The 15,537-nt window shown below is 41.2% G+C and overlaps 2 protein-coding genes across 2 annotated transcripts; one reads left to right on the top strand and one right to left on the bottom strand.

The window, feature by feature from the left end:
• The first annotated feature begins 4,990 nt into the window (after positions 1–4,990).
• On the top strand, positions 4,991–6,386 carry LOC105040376 (probable WRKY transcription factor 51). The gene is made up of 3 exons (XM_073254792.1): positions 4,991–5,300; positions 5,417–5,563; positions 6,035–6,386. Exons 1-3 carry the CDS (start codon positions 5,116–5,118, stop codon positions 6,216–6,218), a joined length of 516 nt encoding a protein of 171 aa, XP_073110893.1. The 5' UTR covers positions 4,991–5,115; the 3' UTR covers positions 6,219–6,386.
• Positions 6,387–8,894: 2,508 nt separating this feature from the next.
• Positions 8,895–15,092, bottom strand: LOC105040377 (protein TWIN LOV 1). Its single transcript, XM_010916868.4, has 7 exons — positions 14,175–15,092; positions 13,463–13,670; positions 13,292–13,356; positions 9,953–10,032; positions 9,757–9,812; positions 9,572–9,635; positions 8,895–9,171 (listed from the first exon to the last, which is right to left on the bottom strand). The coding sequence occupies exons 1-7, from the start codon at positions 14,797–14,799 to the stop codon at positions 9,016–9,018; spliced, it is 1,254 nt and encodes a 417-aa protein (XP_010915170.2). The 5' UTR covers positions 14,800–15,092; the 3' UTR covers positions 8,895–9,015.
• Between the last annotated feature and the right edge of the window lie 445 nt (positions 15,093–15,537).

Raw genomic sequence — 15,537 nt, 5'->3', positions numbered from 1 at the left:
ATCGTGATTAAGGCCTATAAAAGGCCCAGTACATAGAGAACAGAGGTAGTGGTTCTATTTTTCGCACCATACGAGCTGTACGGAACCCGAGAGAAGAGAGAGACTGAAGCGTTGAGAGAGAAGGAGTAGGAGGCTCCTGGACAGCGGTCGCCAGGCACTTCAGGGGTTCAGGGAGTCTTCCAAGAGAGAGAGAGCTTTTATGAGGGAAACTTATAGTGAGAGAGAATTGGGTGTACAAGGGTTGAGGGTGAGGTCTCTTCTTGTAAAATTTTTTTTTCATAGTGAAGTTTGCATGCCCCGTGGAGGCGAGCCTTTTTGTGGCTGATCCACGTATTTTGACTATTTTTTTTTTTGTTTTGTTTCTTCTTTCTTCCTGCTGCATCGCGTGGTACTGAAAAGGTCTTGGAAGGTGGTGTCCAGACCAGACATTCACCCAACAAGTGGTATCAGAGCAAGGCGGTACAAGGATGCAGATTGCAGTAGTGGTGAGCAAGACTGAAGATGGAGAAGACAGGAACAATCAAGATGGAGATCAACAAGTTTGATAGTAAGTACAATTTCTCCTTATGGCAGGCAAGGGTGAAGGACGTCCTCATCCAACAGGGGTTGATCGATGCTCTCTTGTGCAATGAGAAGCCGACCATCATAGAGATGCGGGATTGGAAACGGCTACAGATGAAGGCGGTGAGTACCATCTGCATGTACCTGGCGGATAAGGTGGTGATCCATGTGCTGAGCGAGACTTCTCTGACGGTGCTGTGGTCGAAGCTCGAAGAGTTGTACATGGCGAAGTCTCTCACCAACACACTTTTCCTCTGGAGGCAGTTTTATCAATTGCGGATGACTGAGGGACAGAGCGTACAGGATCATTTAAGCCACTTTCAGAAGATCCTCACCAACCTCCTCAGCGTTGGCGAGAACATTGAGGAGAAGACCAGGGCGCTGGTTTTGCTGGCATCGCTTCCCCCTTCGTACGAGTCTTTGGTGACTGCTCTTCTAGTGGGGAAGAGCACTATCAAGATGGACGAGGTCACCGCGATGATACTCCAGAACGAGGTTCTCAAGAGGGAGAACCCAGCTTCGAGCTCAAGTGGCGATAGCTCAGCTTTGGTGGCTTCTGGAGGAGCAGGAGGCGGTAGACGGAGCGATAGAAGATCGCAACGAGGGCGGTCCAAGTCCAGGAAAGACTTGAACAAAATCAAGTGTTACAGGTGTGAGGAGTTGGGGCATCTAGCCAAAGATTGTCCTCAACTGAAAAATCGGACGGTGGCTGCTGTAGCGACGGCCAGCAGTGATTCACATGGAGATATCCTGGAGATATCTGACGAGATATCTACTTCTTCCCAGCAGTGGATATTAGATTCTACATGCCCCTATCATGTATGTTGCAGAGAGAAGCAGCTTGACTCCCTGGAGAACAGTGAGGGCACTGTATATCTGCCGGATGGATCGAGCTGTGCAATCAGAGGCATTGGGACAGTCAGCTGGAGGACACATGATGGTGCAGTGAGGAGATTAGGGGAGGTCCGATACATACCCGATTTCAGGCAGAATCTTATCTCACTTAGCAGACTGGATTCAAAAGGCTACAGGACGGTAGCTGGTGGAGGAATCCTGAGGGTGTTACGCGGCGATAGAATTGTGCTGGAGTGGAAGAAGGGGAGCAGAGGGCATTATTACTTGGCAGGGAGCTCAGTGCGAGATGGAGCTTCGGGAGCCAGGTGGAGTCCAGAGCGATGTGGAGCTCCAGGAGGTGGATCGGGTACGAGATAGGATACTCAGGAGGACGAGAGGCGACATCGCAATGTGAGATTCCTATTACCGCAAGACGATGCCCCGAGCAGGTCTCAAGTCAGGAGGAGCACAGCATACGACGGAGATGGGATCGAGTAACCTGGCTCGACTCCCATGTTTGCCCATCCATGATCAGCAAGCGATTGTCCCAGGACATGGGGGCGAGGAGATCCAGAAGCTCTCGGAGTTTGGAGTAGGCCGAATATCGAGTCGAGGTGAAGATTATTAGGATTTGATGTCTCGAGATTCAGTCCATATTGAGCCCACAATGAGATTCGCGGTAAAAAATGGAGTCCAACAAGATCAAGATCATCAGAAACGGAGCTCGGATGAAGGAGATACGAATTTTTAAAGTCGGCACGAGACTCGAGGCGGCAGAGGACCGCCGGCGGTGGGCAGCAGCGGTGCGGCCGCAGGCGGTGGCATACGGGACGAGCGACCCAGGCACGCGGGACGTGCGACCCAGCCGGGCACGCAGCCCAGCCCGCGCGCGCGGGCTGGCCCAGGCCCAAGCGGCCTACTTGGCCCTTTACACCGATCCACCGTGGACCGGGCGGTCCACGGCTGGGCCTGTGGACCGCGTGGGCGTTTCATGCGGTCCACAATACTATTCCATGGACCGAAGCATGATCGAACGATGTGGGTGGCTTCCGATCTTGATCCAACGGTCCAGGGGTTATTTGGGTTGATTAAGGAGTCCTAATCATGGTTTTAGTCGTGATTAAGATCTATAAAAGGCTCTGTACATAGAGAACAGAGGCAGTGGTTCTGTTTCTCGCGCCGTACGAGCCATACGGAACCCAAGAGAAGAGAGAGACGGAAGCGTTGAGAGAGAAGCAGGAGGCTCTTGGACAACGGTCGCCAGGCACTTCAGGGATTCAGGGGGTCTTCCAAGAGAGAGAGAGCTTTTGTGAAGGGAACTTCTAGTGAGAGAGAATTGGGTGTATAAGGATTGAGGGTGAGGTCTCTTCTTGTAAAATTTTTTTTTTATAGTGAAGTTTGCATGCCCCGTGGAGGCGAGCCCTTTTGTGGCTGATCCACATATTTTAATTTTTTTTTTATTTTATTTCTTTTTTTTTCTTCTGCATCGCGTGGTACTGAAAAGATCTTAGAAAATAATGTCCAGACCAGACATCCACCCAATAGAGATAATAAATTAAATGTTTGAAAGAGTAGAAGTGGTTGTAGCAATCCCTGCTTTCAACCAAGACAAATTGCTAGGATATATTCCGTGTCGTGTCGATAAACACGAGAATCTATGGTAGGTTGTCCATGTCTGAGGGCACTTAGCCACCTGTTTCCTGGGACCCGTAAGAGCGTTGCAATCCGTTTCAATCATTCATCATTCTACAGTTCTATCAAAGGACGACCATGATCGTATACACAGAGGAATGCTGCGCAATGTAACTCAAGTTATATCTAGTTCCTCTTCTCAACTGTAATTTTGGTTTCAATATTATTTAAAGGTTTTTGTACCCAAACAAAAAAAAGCATTAAAGGTTCTTTGCTACTCAGCAAAAAGAAGGGGAAAAAAAAAGAGAGAATAATTTCTTGCTTTTTTTTTCTTTTTGATGTGTCACTGACTTTTTAATCAAATTTGGAAATCTCATTTTACTCCGATCGATGTAGAGTGTCCAATTCATGCTCTCATCATCTAACAGGTTTCCCCATCTAGAGGCTAGTATATCTCTAGGTGTTATGCTACACTGCTATTTCCATAAAATTTAAAAACTATAGATGATATTTAATTCATAACCTTACTTCAAATGTATATAGATCTATCTAGGAAGGAAAAAAAAAAAAAAGAGAATAATTTCTTGTTTTTTTTTTCTTTTTGATGTGTCACTGACTTTTTAATCAAATTTGGAAATCTCATTTTACTCCGACCGATGTAGAGTGTCCAATTCATGGACTCATCATCTAACAGGTTTCCCCATCAGAGGCTAGCATATCTCTAGGTGTTATGCTACGCTGCTATTTCCATAAAATTTAAAAACTATAGATGATATTTAATTCATAACCTTACTTCAAATGTGTATAGATCTATCTAGGAATTGCATACATCCAACATTGTTTCCATTACGGTTGTCCAATATATCATAGACTGCCTTGTTCCTATCACCTTTTCGATTTTTATTATATTTTGTTGCTAGTTTGCTGCAGCATTTTGTCCGCTAATAAGAACGAAGGAAAGGTGCTCATACTCAGCTTGCGAAAAGTTTTAACAATTACAGTGTTAGAAGATTTCTTATGAGGTTGTTCTTTCAAATGATATACGAATACTTTTAAACTATATCTATATCAATATATATGCGCCTATTAATTAGTGATTAATTGTTAGCAGTTGTAAGGTCTATGTATGATTTCCACAAGCATCAATTCCATGGTTCATTTTGCATTGCTTGGAAGATGTACTTGTTGAATTGGAAGCGCTGCTTTTCTCATTTAGAATATCTCATGTTAGCATGCAGCTTAATTTACTTTAGAGCACATTTCTTAGCTAGATTTTCTCTTAATTAAAATTGTCGGCCGTTGGATTAATTCCCGAATTTCTTTCATTATTCTATGAGAATATTGTATGATTATCTTTTATCAGTAGTTAATTTGTCATTTGAGTACTTTTTACACTTTCAAAGAAAAGAAAAGAAAAGGTTGTATTCATGCACGGCGTGTTCTATCAGTGCAAGATGACCGTTGTCTCTTTATCGTTCTCCTTTGAATCACACAAAACGCGTGTCATTCATCACCAAGATGCCGATGTATTTGGTGCAAGATCCGAAGATAGCAGCCAGCTAGCCCTACTAGGGATGACAATGATCGAATGGATGCAAGCGGCGGTACTCTTATCTTGCATCAGATGGCATCATCCAACGAGATCAAACGGCTGCAAAAATCCTCTCAGCGTGCATGCCTGCGAACTCGGCCATCAAATCAAATCAGGTGGAACAAAATTCTCTGTAATATTTTATTTTTTTTTAATATTTTAACATGCACATATAAGTACGCAAGGTCATTCATCTTTTGAAAGGCGTTTTCGAAGTGTGTACAATATTGTACGGTAATTTTTAAATACCGCAAAGAATCCGTTCTCAAATCAAACACCGTGTGATGTTGAATGGTTTGGTGGCGGCAGCGGCAGCCTCGAAGCTTCCACAATGACAACGGGATGCTCAATAGAAACCGTTGCAAAAACCACAAGTATATCCACAACAATGAGAAGAGAGAATATTGTGTTATTCTGATGTCAGTAGTTCCACCACGCCTACGTTTAAATACAAAGTTGCATGTCTTAAAGTTATCATCGTTACGGCAAGGGTTGATATGGCCTACTTACCCACCGAGAGGACTGATTGGAAGGCGATAGCCATGAGCATGGCTTTTGCTCATCACTCCGGCCGGCCAATGGAAATGAATGCCTCTGACTACTTAGTGTATAATGAGGCCTCCTTAGCTTGCCAACTAGAAAGACCAGTTCCTCTGATGGCGAATGGTAGTAGCACCAGCGGGCAAGTGTTCTGAGTTTGCTTTAGTTCTTGTTACACTGTTTATATTAATTGTGTATCTTTTTACCAGTTTTGGTGTTTTGATGCTGAGTTTGATTTTAATTTTATTTGATGATCAGAATACATGGGAGTGGGATGCAGACTGCGAAGATGGAAGGAGTTTTCAGGGTTGCATTCAGAACAAAGTCTGAGATTGACATCCTGGATGATGGTTTCAAGTGGAGAAAGTACGGAAAGAAGTCAGTGAAGAGCAGCCCAAACCCAAGGTATATATATTTTTGCTCTAAAAATAAATAAAAGGTATATCGAGTGGTTGCTCGTGCAATTGTATGCAAGCGCTCTGTATCTCTTTCTTGTGATTATAATCGTCTCTTGATTCGTGCAATTATCTGAAAGTTCAGTAATTATCTTTCTGAAGGAAAAGTTCTTAGGGGTTTACTTAAAAAAGATCACAATTTCAGAAACCTTGCCAGTATGCCTATTTGTCCACAAAGTACAAGAAGTAATTCCATCCATGGCAGTTATATTGGCAATCATTACTCTACAGAACAAACAATTTCATCATAACGTATCTCTTCACAACTTTTTTCCATCATTTAATTTGCTGAGTAAAAAGAGATGAGGGCTTTCATTATTTCAATCAGAAGATATGCCACCAATTAATTTCCATCGTGAGAGTGGCTATTGGCTAACTTCTTTGATTCTTCCTGCATGTGTGAATGGATGATGGAAAGCAGGAACTACTATCGTTGCTCAACCGAAGGATGCGCGGTGAAGAAGAGGGTGGAAAGAGACGGAGGAGACCCCAGCTATGTGATAACTACGTACGAAGGGGTGCACAACCACACCAGCCCAGCCGTTCTTTATTTCACGCCCAAAGGGAATGCCTCCGGTGCATCTCTTATTGCCGGAGATTACTGATGCTGCCCCTCTCCCTCCCTCCCTCTCTCTCTCTCTCTCTCTCTGTGGGTTGGGCATTTCGTGAGGTGATGAGGAGGTTGAGTGTAATCAGAAAAAGATATACTGGATATTTGGCAAAATTCTTCATTCTAGCATTTTACAGCATTGTGGCATGAGTTAAAATGTTTCCACCACCTAGTTCGAATGCCTAATCCGCTAGCTAGAGAGAAGAGGCTGGATAGAGAGGGCGGGTAGGATACCGAAAGGCTGACGTCCGTCATCCCTGAAAATTTTAGGATTGTAGGATCCGTGCCGCCCTTGTCCCTCCTCGATCTTTTTATAAAAAAATATTTATTACAACGATGATATCATGCTAAATTTATAATGAATTAATAAAAATCTTTATATTTCATCGATTACCATGTATTACGTTAATTTTCATAAATAATATCTTACGTTATCTTCATATATTTTATTTATTTTTAATTTTTTATTAATTTATTACAATGATGACGTGGTATCACCGTTGCAACGAATATTTTTTCTCCTTCCACCTCTGTGCAGAAATGAAATACCGCGAGTACTAATGCAACAGCCAGGTCAATGCGTCCTTGCAACCATCGGAGCTCTCCAATGACTCGATAATTGGTTTAATTCTTGCTTGCACAGCTAGCTGCGGGAAACCGTGTTCAATTCCCACTGTTACGACGTATGTAATTTATGATGATCCCGGCCAGTTTTCTTTTACATTTTTTATTTTTTATTTTATTTTTTTTATTTGGGTGGGGTACAAGGTGACAACCGAGTTAGCTGCGAAGTGCAAACTCGTATCCATGTTCAACTTGACAGCACGATAGTGCGGGGGTGGTGCCCTCTGGATGAGGGCAACGATGATCGGGACTTTTTTGTCAGCCTACCATTACAAGAAGACACATAGCCACTTCAGAGCAGTGCTGGATTAGTAGGACAGCAGTCCACATATATCACCATTTAGATTGCTTAACATGCCGTCCTGACCAATGGCCATTCTAAGCAACAAAATTAGAACACGTAAAGTAACAAAACCAAGAAGTTAGTTCCATCAAGCAGTCGGCGACGCATAAAGTAAATCGAAGCTGCTCGAGCCTCAGCAAACCCGCAACATTCACACCAAATCCGTATTGAAAGTCGCCAACATCTTCAGGTTCGTCACTTTTCCTCTGGCTAGCCAGTGGTCTCCGTTATATCTCGTCAAGCATCTCCAAAGAATCTTACCACAAAGGAAAACCGCGAAATAGCAGCAAATTAAAGTCTCCTTGCACCTCAACACAGCTTCAAATATAGAATTATTCATCTACAAATTAAATTAAATAAAAATAAAAGAATTATTCCACAATTGAAGGCACTTTCCGCTTTTTGTAATCAGACGGCTTGGACCTTTTCGTCTACTCAAATTGTTCTTGCCTCAGCGTTTTTCTTAAAAAAAAAAAAAAAAAAAATTCCCGGCAAGCTTCCTCGTCATAGTTACACATTACAAAGACCATCTAATGGTTCAAGAAATACTTTTGAATTCTGCCTCGTGGGTCGTGATACTTGAAAATATCGACCAATTGTCCACCCACAGGGTCCTTTAAACATAATCCTTAACATATGTTCTCTGTTTGGTTCCTGACCTAACTTCGGAGTATCAAAACTAAGCTCGCCTTATGGCACATGAACTCGTGTCGGTCAGCTGCATTGAACTTGCGAGCCTAGCCAGTTTCAGCTTACCAAAAGCAGCAGAACCTGTCCAATTCAGTGGTGGCCTAAAGCGCAACAAAAACAATATACCGCCACCATCCGGATCTTAAGGGCCCGTTTGGATGTGTCAAATTACAAGATAATCTACTAATTTATAAAAATTATTTATCTAAAATAATAATATTTACTATGTCTAGTTGGTAGAAAAATTATTCAAAAAAATAACATTGAATAAAGATTATGAAGTTTAATTGAAGATAATTCTATATATAGGATTATAACAAAATTTACAACTATATTTTTTAAATAAAATATTTTTTAATATTAAAATAATATTATCATCTCTAATCAATTTTTATATAATGTCTGTAATCATAAAATCCTATTCATAACATACCATCTTCATTTTATTTTTTTTTATAAAAATTTTTTTACTAAATAAATTTAAAAAGATATCAAAACAAATTCAATGATTATATATATAATTTTATTAAAAATATTTTATCACATATGAATTACTACTATTCCAAAATTTATCAAACACCAATCCCTTATAATATTTTTTTTTTATTTTTTCTCTCTGATAAATATATATAGAACCCTCTCTCTCTCTCCCATTTTTCATAACAAATATAATAACCTCACACGAGATGCATTTTCCTATGTCAAATTATCCCTAACTAAATGGACCTGCAGGACCACAAAATCTATGAAGCAACTCCCACCAATATTATACACATGGTCGGTTGAATATGTGGCATCAGCAGCACACTACTACATGTGGAACACTGCTGCACAGCCTGCAAAGCATTTCGTGCCTTATTACGAATTTTCAGCTCTAATTCGTGTATCTCTATTTCTTGTTTTGCATCAAGCCAACTAACTAAGATACTGAATGGGTGGCCTTCGACTTCCCATTGATACACACAAAAACAGGTATTAAAAAAAAAAAACAAAGAAAGAAATAACGAACGAACGAAAGAAAGAAAGAGATACATAAACAAAACCAATTACACAACTAATGGTATTGTGAGAACTAAAGTACTAATTACACAACCGATAAACATATCCCGTATGGTACTGTGAAAACTAAAGTACCCTATGATGATGTCCTTGAGGGGCCAGCACGTGAAGATAAGCTCCTCACGGCAACCTTCACTTGTCCCACCACACCAAGTTGCCTCATCTTTGGGCTCAGTCCATGTTCATCACCCTTTGAATTCTCATCTATCTGAACCTCAACATAGAATGCAATCTGCAAAGACAACATACAGCATTTGAGAGGCAGATCTTTCTTTTTCTTATACCCTGATGGTTCATTGTTTAATCAAGTTAATCACATTCAATCATTTCTCCAGTAAGCTGGTTATTCATATGATATATGACTGGCCAAGAGTGGCCAATTCACGGAAAACTTCCAGAGAAGTGGTGCTTGATGGAACTCTGATGGCAACACATCAAGACAGAAGACTTGATCCAAAACGATTATGGGCCAACAAAATACCACGCACATATCATGACATTTCTTAGTTGAGGCCCCCCAGTATTGAAATGCCTAGCATATGGGCCAATAGAGTTCTTTGGTTTCCTTTTCAGTTAGAGGGTGCAAGACAAATTAAACTTCGTAATCAACTTGTATGAGGTTATAACCAAACCTTGCCAGATGCATCCCGTACAGGAGATATGTGAAGAAGATTCCCGAATGAGCTTCCATCTTTCCTGAAATTTTAGATAAATTGGAAGTAGCATAAACTACAGTTCTATTAAACACATTATCAGAAATCCTGAAACTCTTCGAGAGAGACCTTTTTTTTTTTGAGAAAGAGAGAAAAATATTCACCTATAGTTCAAAAGACGGACTGAACAAGCTTGCTCTGCTCGAATGCAGTCCTTTATCTGTAAAACCAAACAAAGGGCATTAAAAATTTTGCTATAGTGATCATAAAAAAGGAAAGAGTATCATCTTAGAGATGAATACATATCGAAGATCTTTTAAGGCAGGTCCAACATAAGCATGATGATTATTTAGTATCCACCTGCTGTAGAACTCCAGCATCTGTACCAGGTCCATGTAGGAATCTACAGTTACACCCCAAGACTTCATATCTAGAATAACCTGAAAGAGAAAACTAACTACTTGGTTAGAGAATGTCATTCAACTCGGCAATCAGGTGCGGCATCACATTCATTTTATAGTGACATTCATGATATTTGAATAAAATGTTTGATTACAAAAGTTGATAATCACATGCCAATGATATTCCTTAGGTAAAAATAATATAATAAAGTTGAAAAGAAAGGCACTTATATTCTAACGATGTAGGTAAAGCCCAAGAAGCTTCCCCATTTAAATCCACCACCTTTTGATTTCATGGATGGGATCCCACCCACCCTTAGAGCATATGTTCCAATCCTATCTGCTATACAACAGTTAAATCGATTTGAATCATTGATTATTGTCATCTCTGGGAATAAAGCCCTCAATTAAATGTCAACTGCCGCAGAACAATGAAGAAGACTTCCAAATGTCCATCTCCCAACAGGTTAATATCATCAAATCTGCAAAATTTACATGCTACAGAACAATATTCTGTCAGTTTTGTTCTCCTGCTTCAACAGAATCTAAGGCCCTGTTTGGACACCGGAAGAACTTGTCAGCAGATAAGATCTTCCCTTGCCAGGTCCCTTGGTTCCTTGGTCCAGTATCATATATATAGAGAGCCAAGAAACTCGAATATATTGGACCCATATCATATATGTAGCCGAAGGTTCACCTCTCACCATCCAATAGGCCAAAGGAACTCCTGAGGAAGCTCTCTAAAATCTCCTGTAGATGATACCGATCAGCCCAAGCCTCTGCACACACTCCAGTATCCAATTCAGGTGTGTGCACAGAATCCAGAATAAGCCGAGTCAAAAGTAGAGTATATGGGTAAAGGCTATAGGCATATGACCGATCAACATTTGACCCAATCGGGCTCATCACATTCTATGCAACCCTTACACCCACAACTGCAAGTGATGTAGGAAAATGGTATTACAGCATCACCCTTAAAATTGGAACATCGTGAGATATATACCTCTATGCGGTAGCATAACTGTCTGCAACCGTGTCACTCCACTACAATAAATAATCCAGTCACTTCTCTGGAAATAATATAACACTATCAACCCATAGCAAGAGATGCATCCACCAGGGCTAGGGATCAATCAGACAAGGAGAAACTATTTCTCCAAAACATTTTGCAAAATTGTAAATAATTACACATTAAGTTATTTAATTATACAAAATCATTTATCAAAACAATTCTAATAATACCATTGCTGGATTTTATTTTGTCTGATCAACCCAATTTCCTAAACTTGTTGGTCTCCCTTTCAGGTAGTGGATTCCTTGTGGAGCATCTCATATATTCTCAATGCAAGTCTTATACATCTAATAAGCCATTGCAAAAAGACTCCTATCTTGGTCTATACAGTGGCCATCAAAGTGACTAAACCTACATTCACCAAAAAAAGAAGAGTGACTAAACCTACACTAGTTCACATCAACCTCTCAGATCAGGAGAAACGCAAATGCTATTGCATTATGAGAACTGCATCAAATTCTAATAGTGTGATTTTTCCCTAGACGTGTTGTTGATGTACAGCAACTAAGAAAGGATTGCCATCATCTTATGGTCATCATCTACCATTGGCAGCCATATATAAATGAAATCTCCCAACCTCATCCTCAGCAGTGGCAATTTAAGGAATAAGGACCAAGAATCTTAGTTTTTTTCGATTAACAAATCAGTCGATTAAGTCTCCTACATTGTTCCTATGGAGCTTAGGCATATACTACCGAATATACATCACATGCTATTTGTTATTACCCAAAAAATATATATGAATAAAAATAAATTACTTATTTAACGCCTCGAAAAGGGTATCTCATACAAAATCATGGCTTTGTTAGGTCACCATTTCCAACAGGATATACACCTTATGCTTGCAATCATGGTTTGCCATACCAGACCAAACCGAATGGTATGACACCTACTGGTTCAGTAACGGAACGCGGGTGTATCGACACTCGATATGCCGAACCAGCCCCGTACCGGTGCAGTAATAAATTGGCACCAGTATGGGGTCCGGTGCTAAGACGGCAAACCTTGCTTGCAATATAACTGTGCCTTATATCCTTTGGTCTTTTTTTCTAAGTAACATATTGCATTATCATTCTATGAGATTCTTATCATAGAATCTTATCATAAGCAAGTTAGCAAAAAATTTTAAATAGCATAGATTAGAATAATGAAAGAACCATTTTTCATATTTAATATGATGAAAGAGTACTGAAGTACCATACTAATTAACTATTAAGATTGTAAAGCTGTAGTATTTTATCATAACAGAAATGAATTGTTAATTTTCATAGACTCCAGATGACCTTGATCACACCAAGAACAAGACAAGCCAAGCTCATCGCAATCATTTGAAATGACCATGCATATGACACTAGTAAGATTGTTCACTGATGTTGGAACTAGAACTAGAAACATCAAGCCCACCAACAATGCAACGTCAGCTTTACAAATATAACTTAAACAACCACTGCTCATGAGGAGATATGTCCTAAGGACAACATTTGCTCCATCAAGCCTTCTGCCAACTAACTGAGGCCAGCTTTACAATTATAACTCTACCAATTATTACAAATAAGGGCAATATTTGCTATCACTGCAAGCTTTCTTAAATCCTTTCTCTTAACTTGTGTTCAGACTATCATATATCTTTCCCTCCTCTTTCCCAATCCTTTTGTAGGCAACCAAGCTCCAGTACACATGCCGCAATAGTTCAGTCAATTCATTGCTCATTCTACAAATTCACAATCTTATTTGGCATTCAGCCTTCACCCTAGTTGTAATAGTTCTACCATCATCTAATCATCACTTAATCATCCAGCATTCTAAATCATAAGAACATTCTAGCACCATTTCATGTTCTATAGTGCTTCAATAATCCTCGAAGACATTAAGACTCGAATGCATTGGTCTCCTCTATCCATTTGGCTCTAATTCAAATACGTATGCGCCTTTATCTCTTTCTTCAACTAACAAAAACAAATGAGACTAATGGATCCAACGTTAGGATAAAGATGAAATCAAGGGTTGGTGATAATGCAGAAGTTATTGAAAAACCTATTTAATATACATTAAATTGATGTATGTGAATGACCTGCGGTTGTATCAGTAACATAAGCAATAAATGAAACTACCTGAGCATCTTATAATCAGCAGTGAATTATCTTATAGAAGATATTCTTGGATTTTATGATTATCATTTATAAGTGCTCAAATTAACATCCATAAAAGGATATAGCACTAAAGCACCTGTCAAACTTAGAAATTCATCACTGGCATAAATGATGGGCATGTCAGGTAAATGTGGATCAGTCCTGCAAGAATCAAAACAATCTGTATCAATACAGCAAGCAATGCATCTCGAGGATATTTTCTTTTAATATGGTAAACCAACAGAAACAGGAATCCGTAAAAACTCACAATACAAAGCTCTGTTTGATTCTACCAAGAGATATATTTAGGGACGAGCTGAGAGGCGCAATGCCAGCTGAACTGCATCTCTTTGTGCAGACCACTCTGCCTGTAAGCTTGCTATAGTGAGTCATTGTTGACAAGATGCTATTAGCAGCATTCAACGCTTTCTCCTTCTCTCGATCACTTGCTTTGCAAGACTCTTCAGCATCCAACCCTGTAAGAATCAACAAGTAAAAATGCATTTGAGCTTTTGTGTGTGCACGCGCGCAGAGGGGGGTAAAGAAAATTTTTTGCACAATGAATCAGTCAGGACAATGAATGAATAAACCGAAATTAATTAATTCTAAGGGAGGTTCGTGAGTCTGTAGTTAATTTTCTTGAACGATAACACCAAATCCATGCAAAACTGATATGAAGCCCCACACGAATACCTTGAAAATCATGAAGTTATAAGATCTGAGAACTAAACTGCAGGTTAAAATCCAGTTTAATCAAGAACACTAACTCGTATCCAAGCCACTGGAATCAACAGGTAAACAAATCTCAGTCAAGATGATTTTTTTCAGAAAGAGAAAAAAGAATCTTTTTGCAATGAAACTTAATTAGAGATTTTGAAGTGAACAAAAGTCAACAATTAAAGATCTAATCAGCATCTATATCAATCAATATAGAACCAAAACAAAACCAAACACGATTCAGCCAGGCCAAGGAACAGAACCTTTGTTATCCATATCAAGAAACGAATCCACCGCAAGATTACACCCACAATCTTCATCCAAACGCACCTCGTTCCGGCAAGTCCCGAACACCATTTCCCTCTCTCCCGATCTCGAGCATCTCGACTGCCTCGGAATCGGCACCTGAACCGCCACGAAGTGAATCACCCGCCCATCCTCCATGGCGAACACCGGGCACAGGTGGAACAAGATCCAATGCGGCGTCCCATCTTTCCGATAGTTGAGCAAGCTAATCTGGAGCGTCCGCTCCTCCCGGATCGCCTCCCGGATCTCCATCACCGACCGCCGGTCGGTGGCGGGGCCCTGGAAGATCCTTCCGTTCCGTCCCACCACCTCCTCCCGAGCGTATCCCGACATGGCGAGGAATCCGCGGCTGGCGAAAACGATCGGGTGGCCGGAGATGACCGGATCGCTGATCAAGAAGTTGTCCGGCAGCTCGTCGAGCGCCTCCAAGATCCAACCCGAGTAGCGGGCGGTGAGCGACTGGTCGATCAGCCGGTCGCGACAGGTCCCCATCCCTTCCGCCATGGCGACCGCCGCCGGTGGTGGCGATGTCCCTGTATGGTCGTGGATGGTGGCGATCGGACAGAGCCTCAGCGCCACCATGTGCGCCGCCCGTCTACCGCATATCAAGGAACGGGAAGAAAGCGGTGTCGGGGTGGAGAAGGGTTTTTATTATGGTTATCAAAAAGAAGAAAGGTTTTGGGATCATTACTTGGAGACAGGAGAAGAAAGAAGGAAGAAGAAAAAGAAAAAATAAAATAAAATCTTAGGGAACGATGATGGCTATCAGTCGTTTCTTTTTGCCGATTTCCCTCGCTCTATTACTTAATTTGGGCGGAGTGGATGGGGGAAGAGCAAAACTGGCAATCGTTGATACGGATAAAGACAGGGGGGATTGAGAATTATCTGGCTTTGTTTATTTATGTCAGCGGACTCGATAATACCGAAGCCAATGCGCGGTTTGTTCCCAGCAAACGGCACGTCAGTAGATGACCGTTACTCGCGTCACTTCCTTGATATTTAGATGAGCTGGGGCCCGCGGCTGTGCGGAACGGACAAGGATAGGCCTTCGACGGGGTCAGGAGGAAAGCTGCATCTATCCGTGTTAACTTATTTATATATGACAATGACAATGACGGCGGTGGGGCGCAGGAAGGAAGAGGATAACGACAAATGAGAAGCGGACGTGGAGAACCGGGGAAGATCACAACCAGAACAATGGGCGCGAGTGTCTTCGAGAAAGAGTTAACTCGAGTCCTCTCCGGCCCGCGGTTTGTTGGGCTGGAGAGCGGGGGCGTGCGTCTGCCCGCGTCGGTTGGGTGACGTTTTCCTAGCGGGTGC

Source organism: Elaeis guineensis, chromosome 3 (assembly GCF_000442705.2).
Source record: "Elaeis guineensis isolate ETL-2024a chromosome 3, EG11, whole genome shotgun sequence".
Lineage (NCBI taxonomy): Eukaryota > Viridiplantae > Streptophyta > Magnoliopsida > Arecales > Arecaceae > Elaeis > Elaeis guineensis.
Note: the sequence above shows the minus strand (reverse complement) of the source record. Positions and strands in the feature narration are given on the sequence as shown.

Coding starts and splice junctions, on each gene's coding strand:
- LOC105040377 (XM_010916868.4), bottom strand. CDS start 14,799: ATGGTGGCGCTGAGGCTCTGTCCGATCGCCACCATCCACGACCATACA. Junction 13,671..14,174: donor TCTTGATATGGATAACAAAG/GTTCTGTTCCTT, acceptor TGATTCTTACAG/GGTTGGATGCTGAAGAGTCT. Junction 9,636..9,756: donor GTCCGTCTTTTGAACTATAG/GTGAATATTTTT, acceptor CTAAAATTTCAG/GAAAGATGGAAGCTCATTCG.
- LOC105040376 (XM_073254792.1), top strand. CDS start 5,116: ATGGCCTACTTACCCACCGAGAGGACTGATTGGAAGGCGATAGCCATG. Junction 5,301..5,416: donor AATGGTAGTAGCACCAGCGG/GCAAGTGTTCTG, acceptor TTTGATGATCAG/AATACATGGGAGTGGGATGC. Junction 5,564..6,034: donor AAGAGCAGCCCAAACCCAAG/GTATATATATTT, acceptor GATGGAAAGCAG/GAACTACTATCGTTGCTCAA.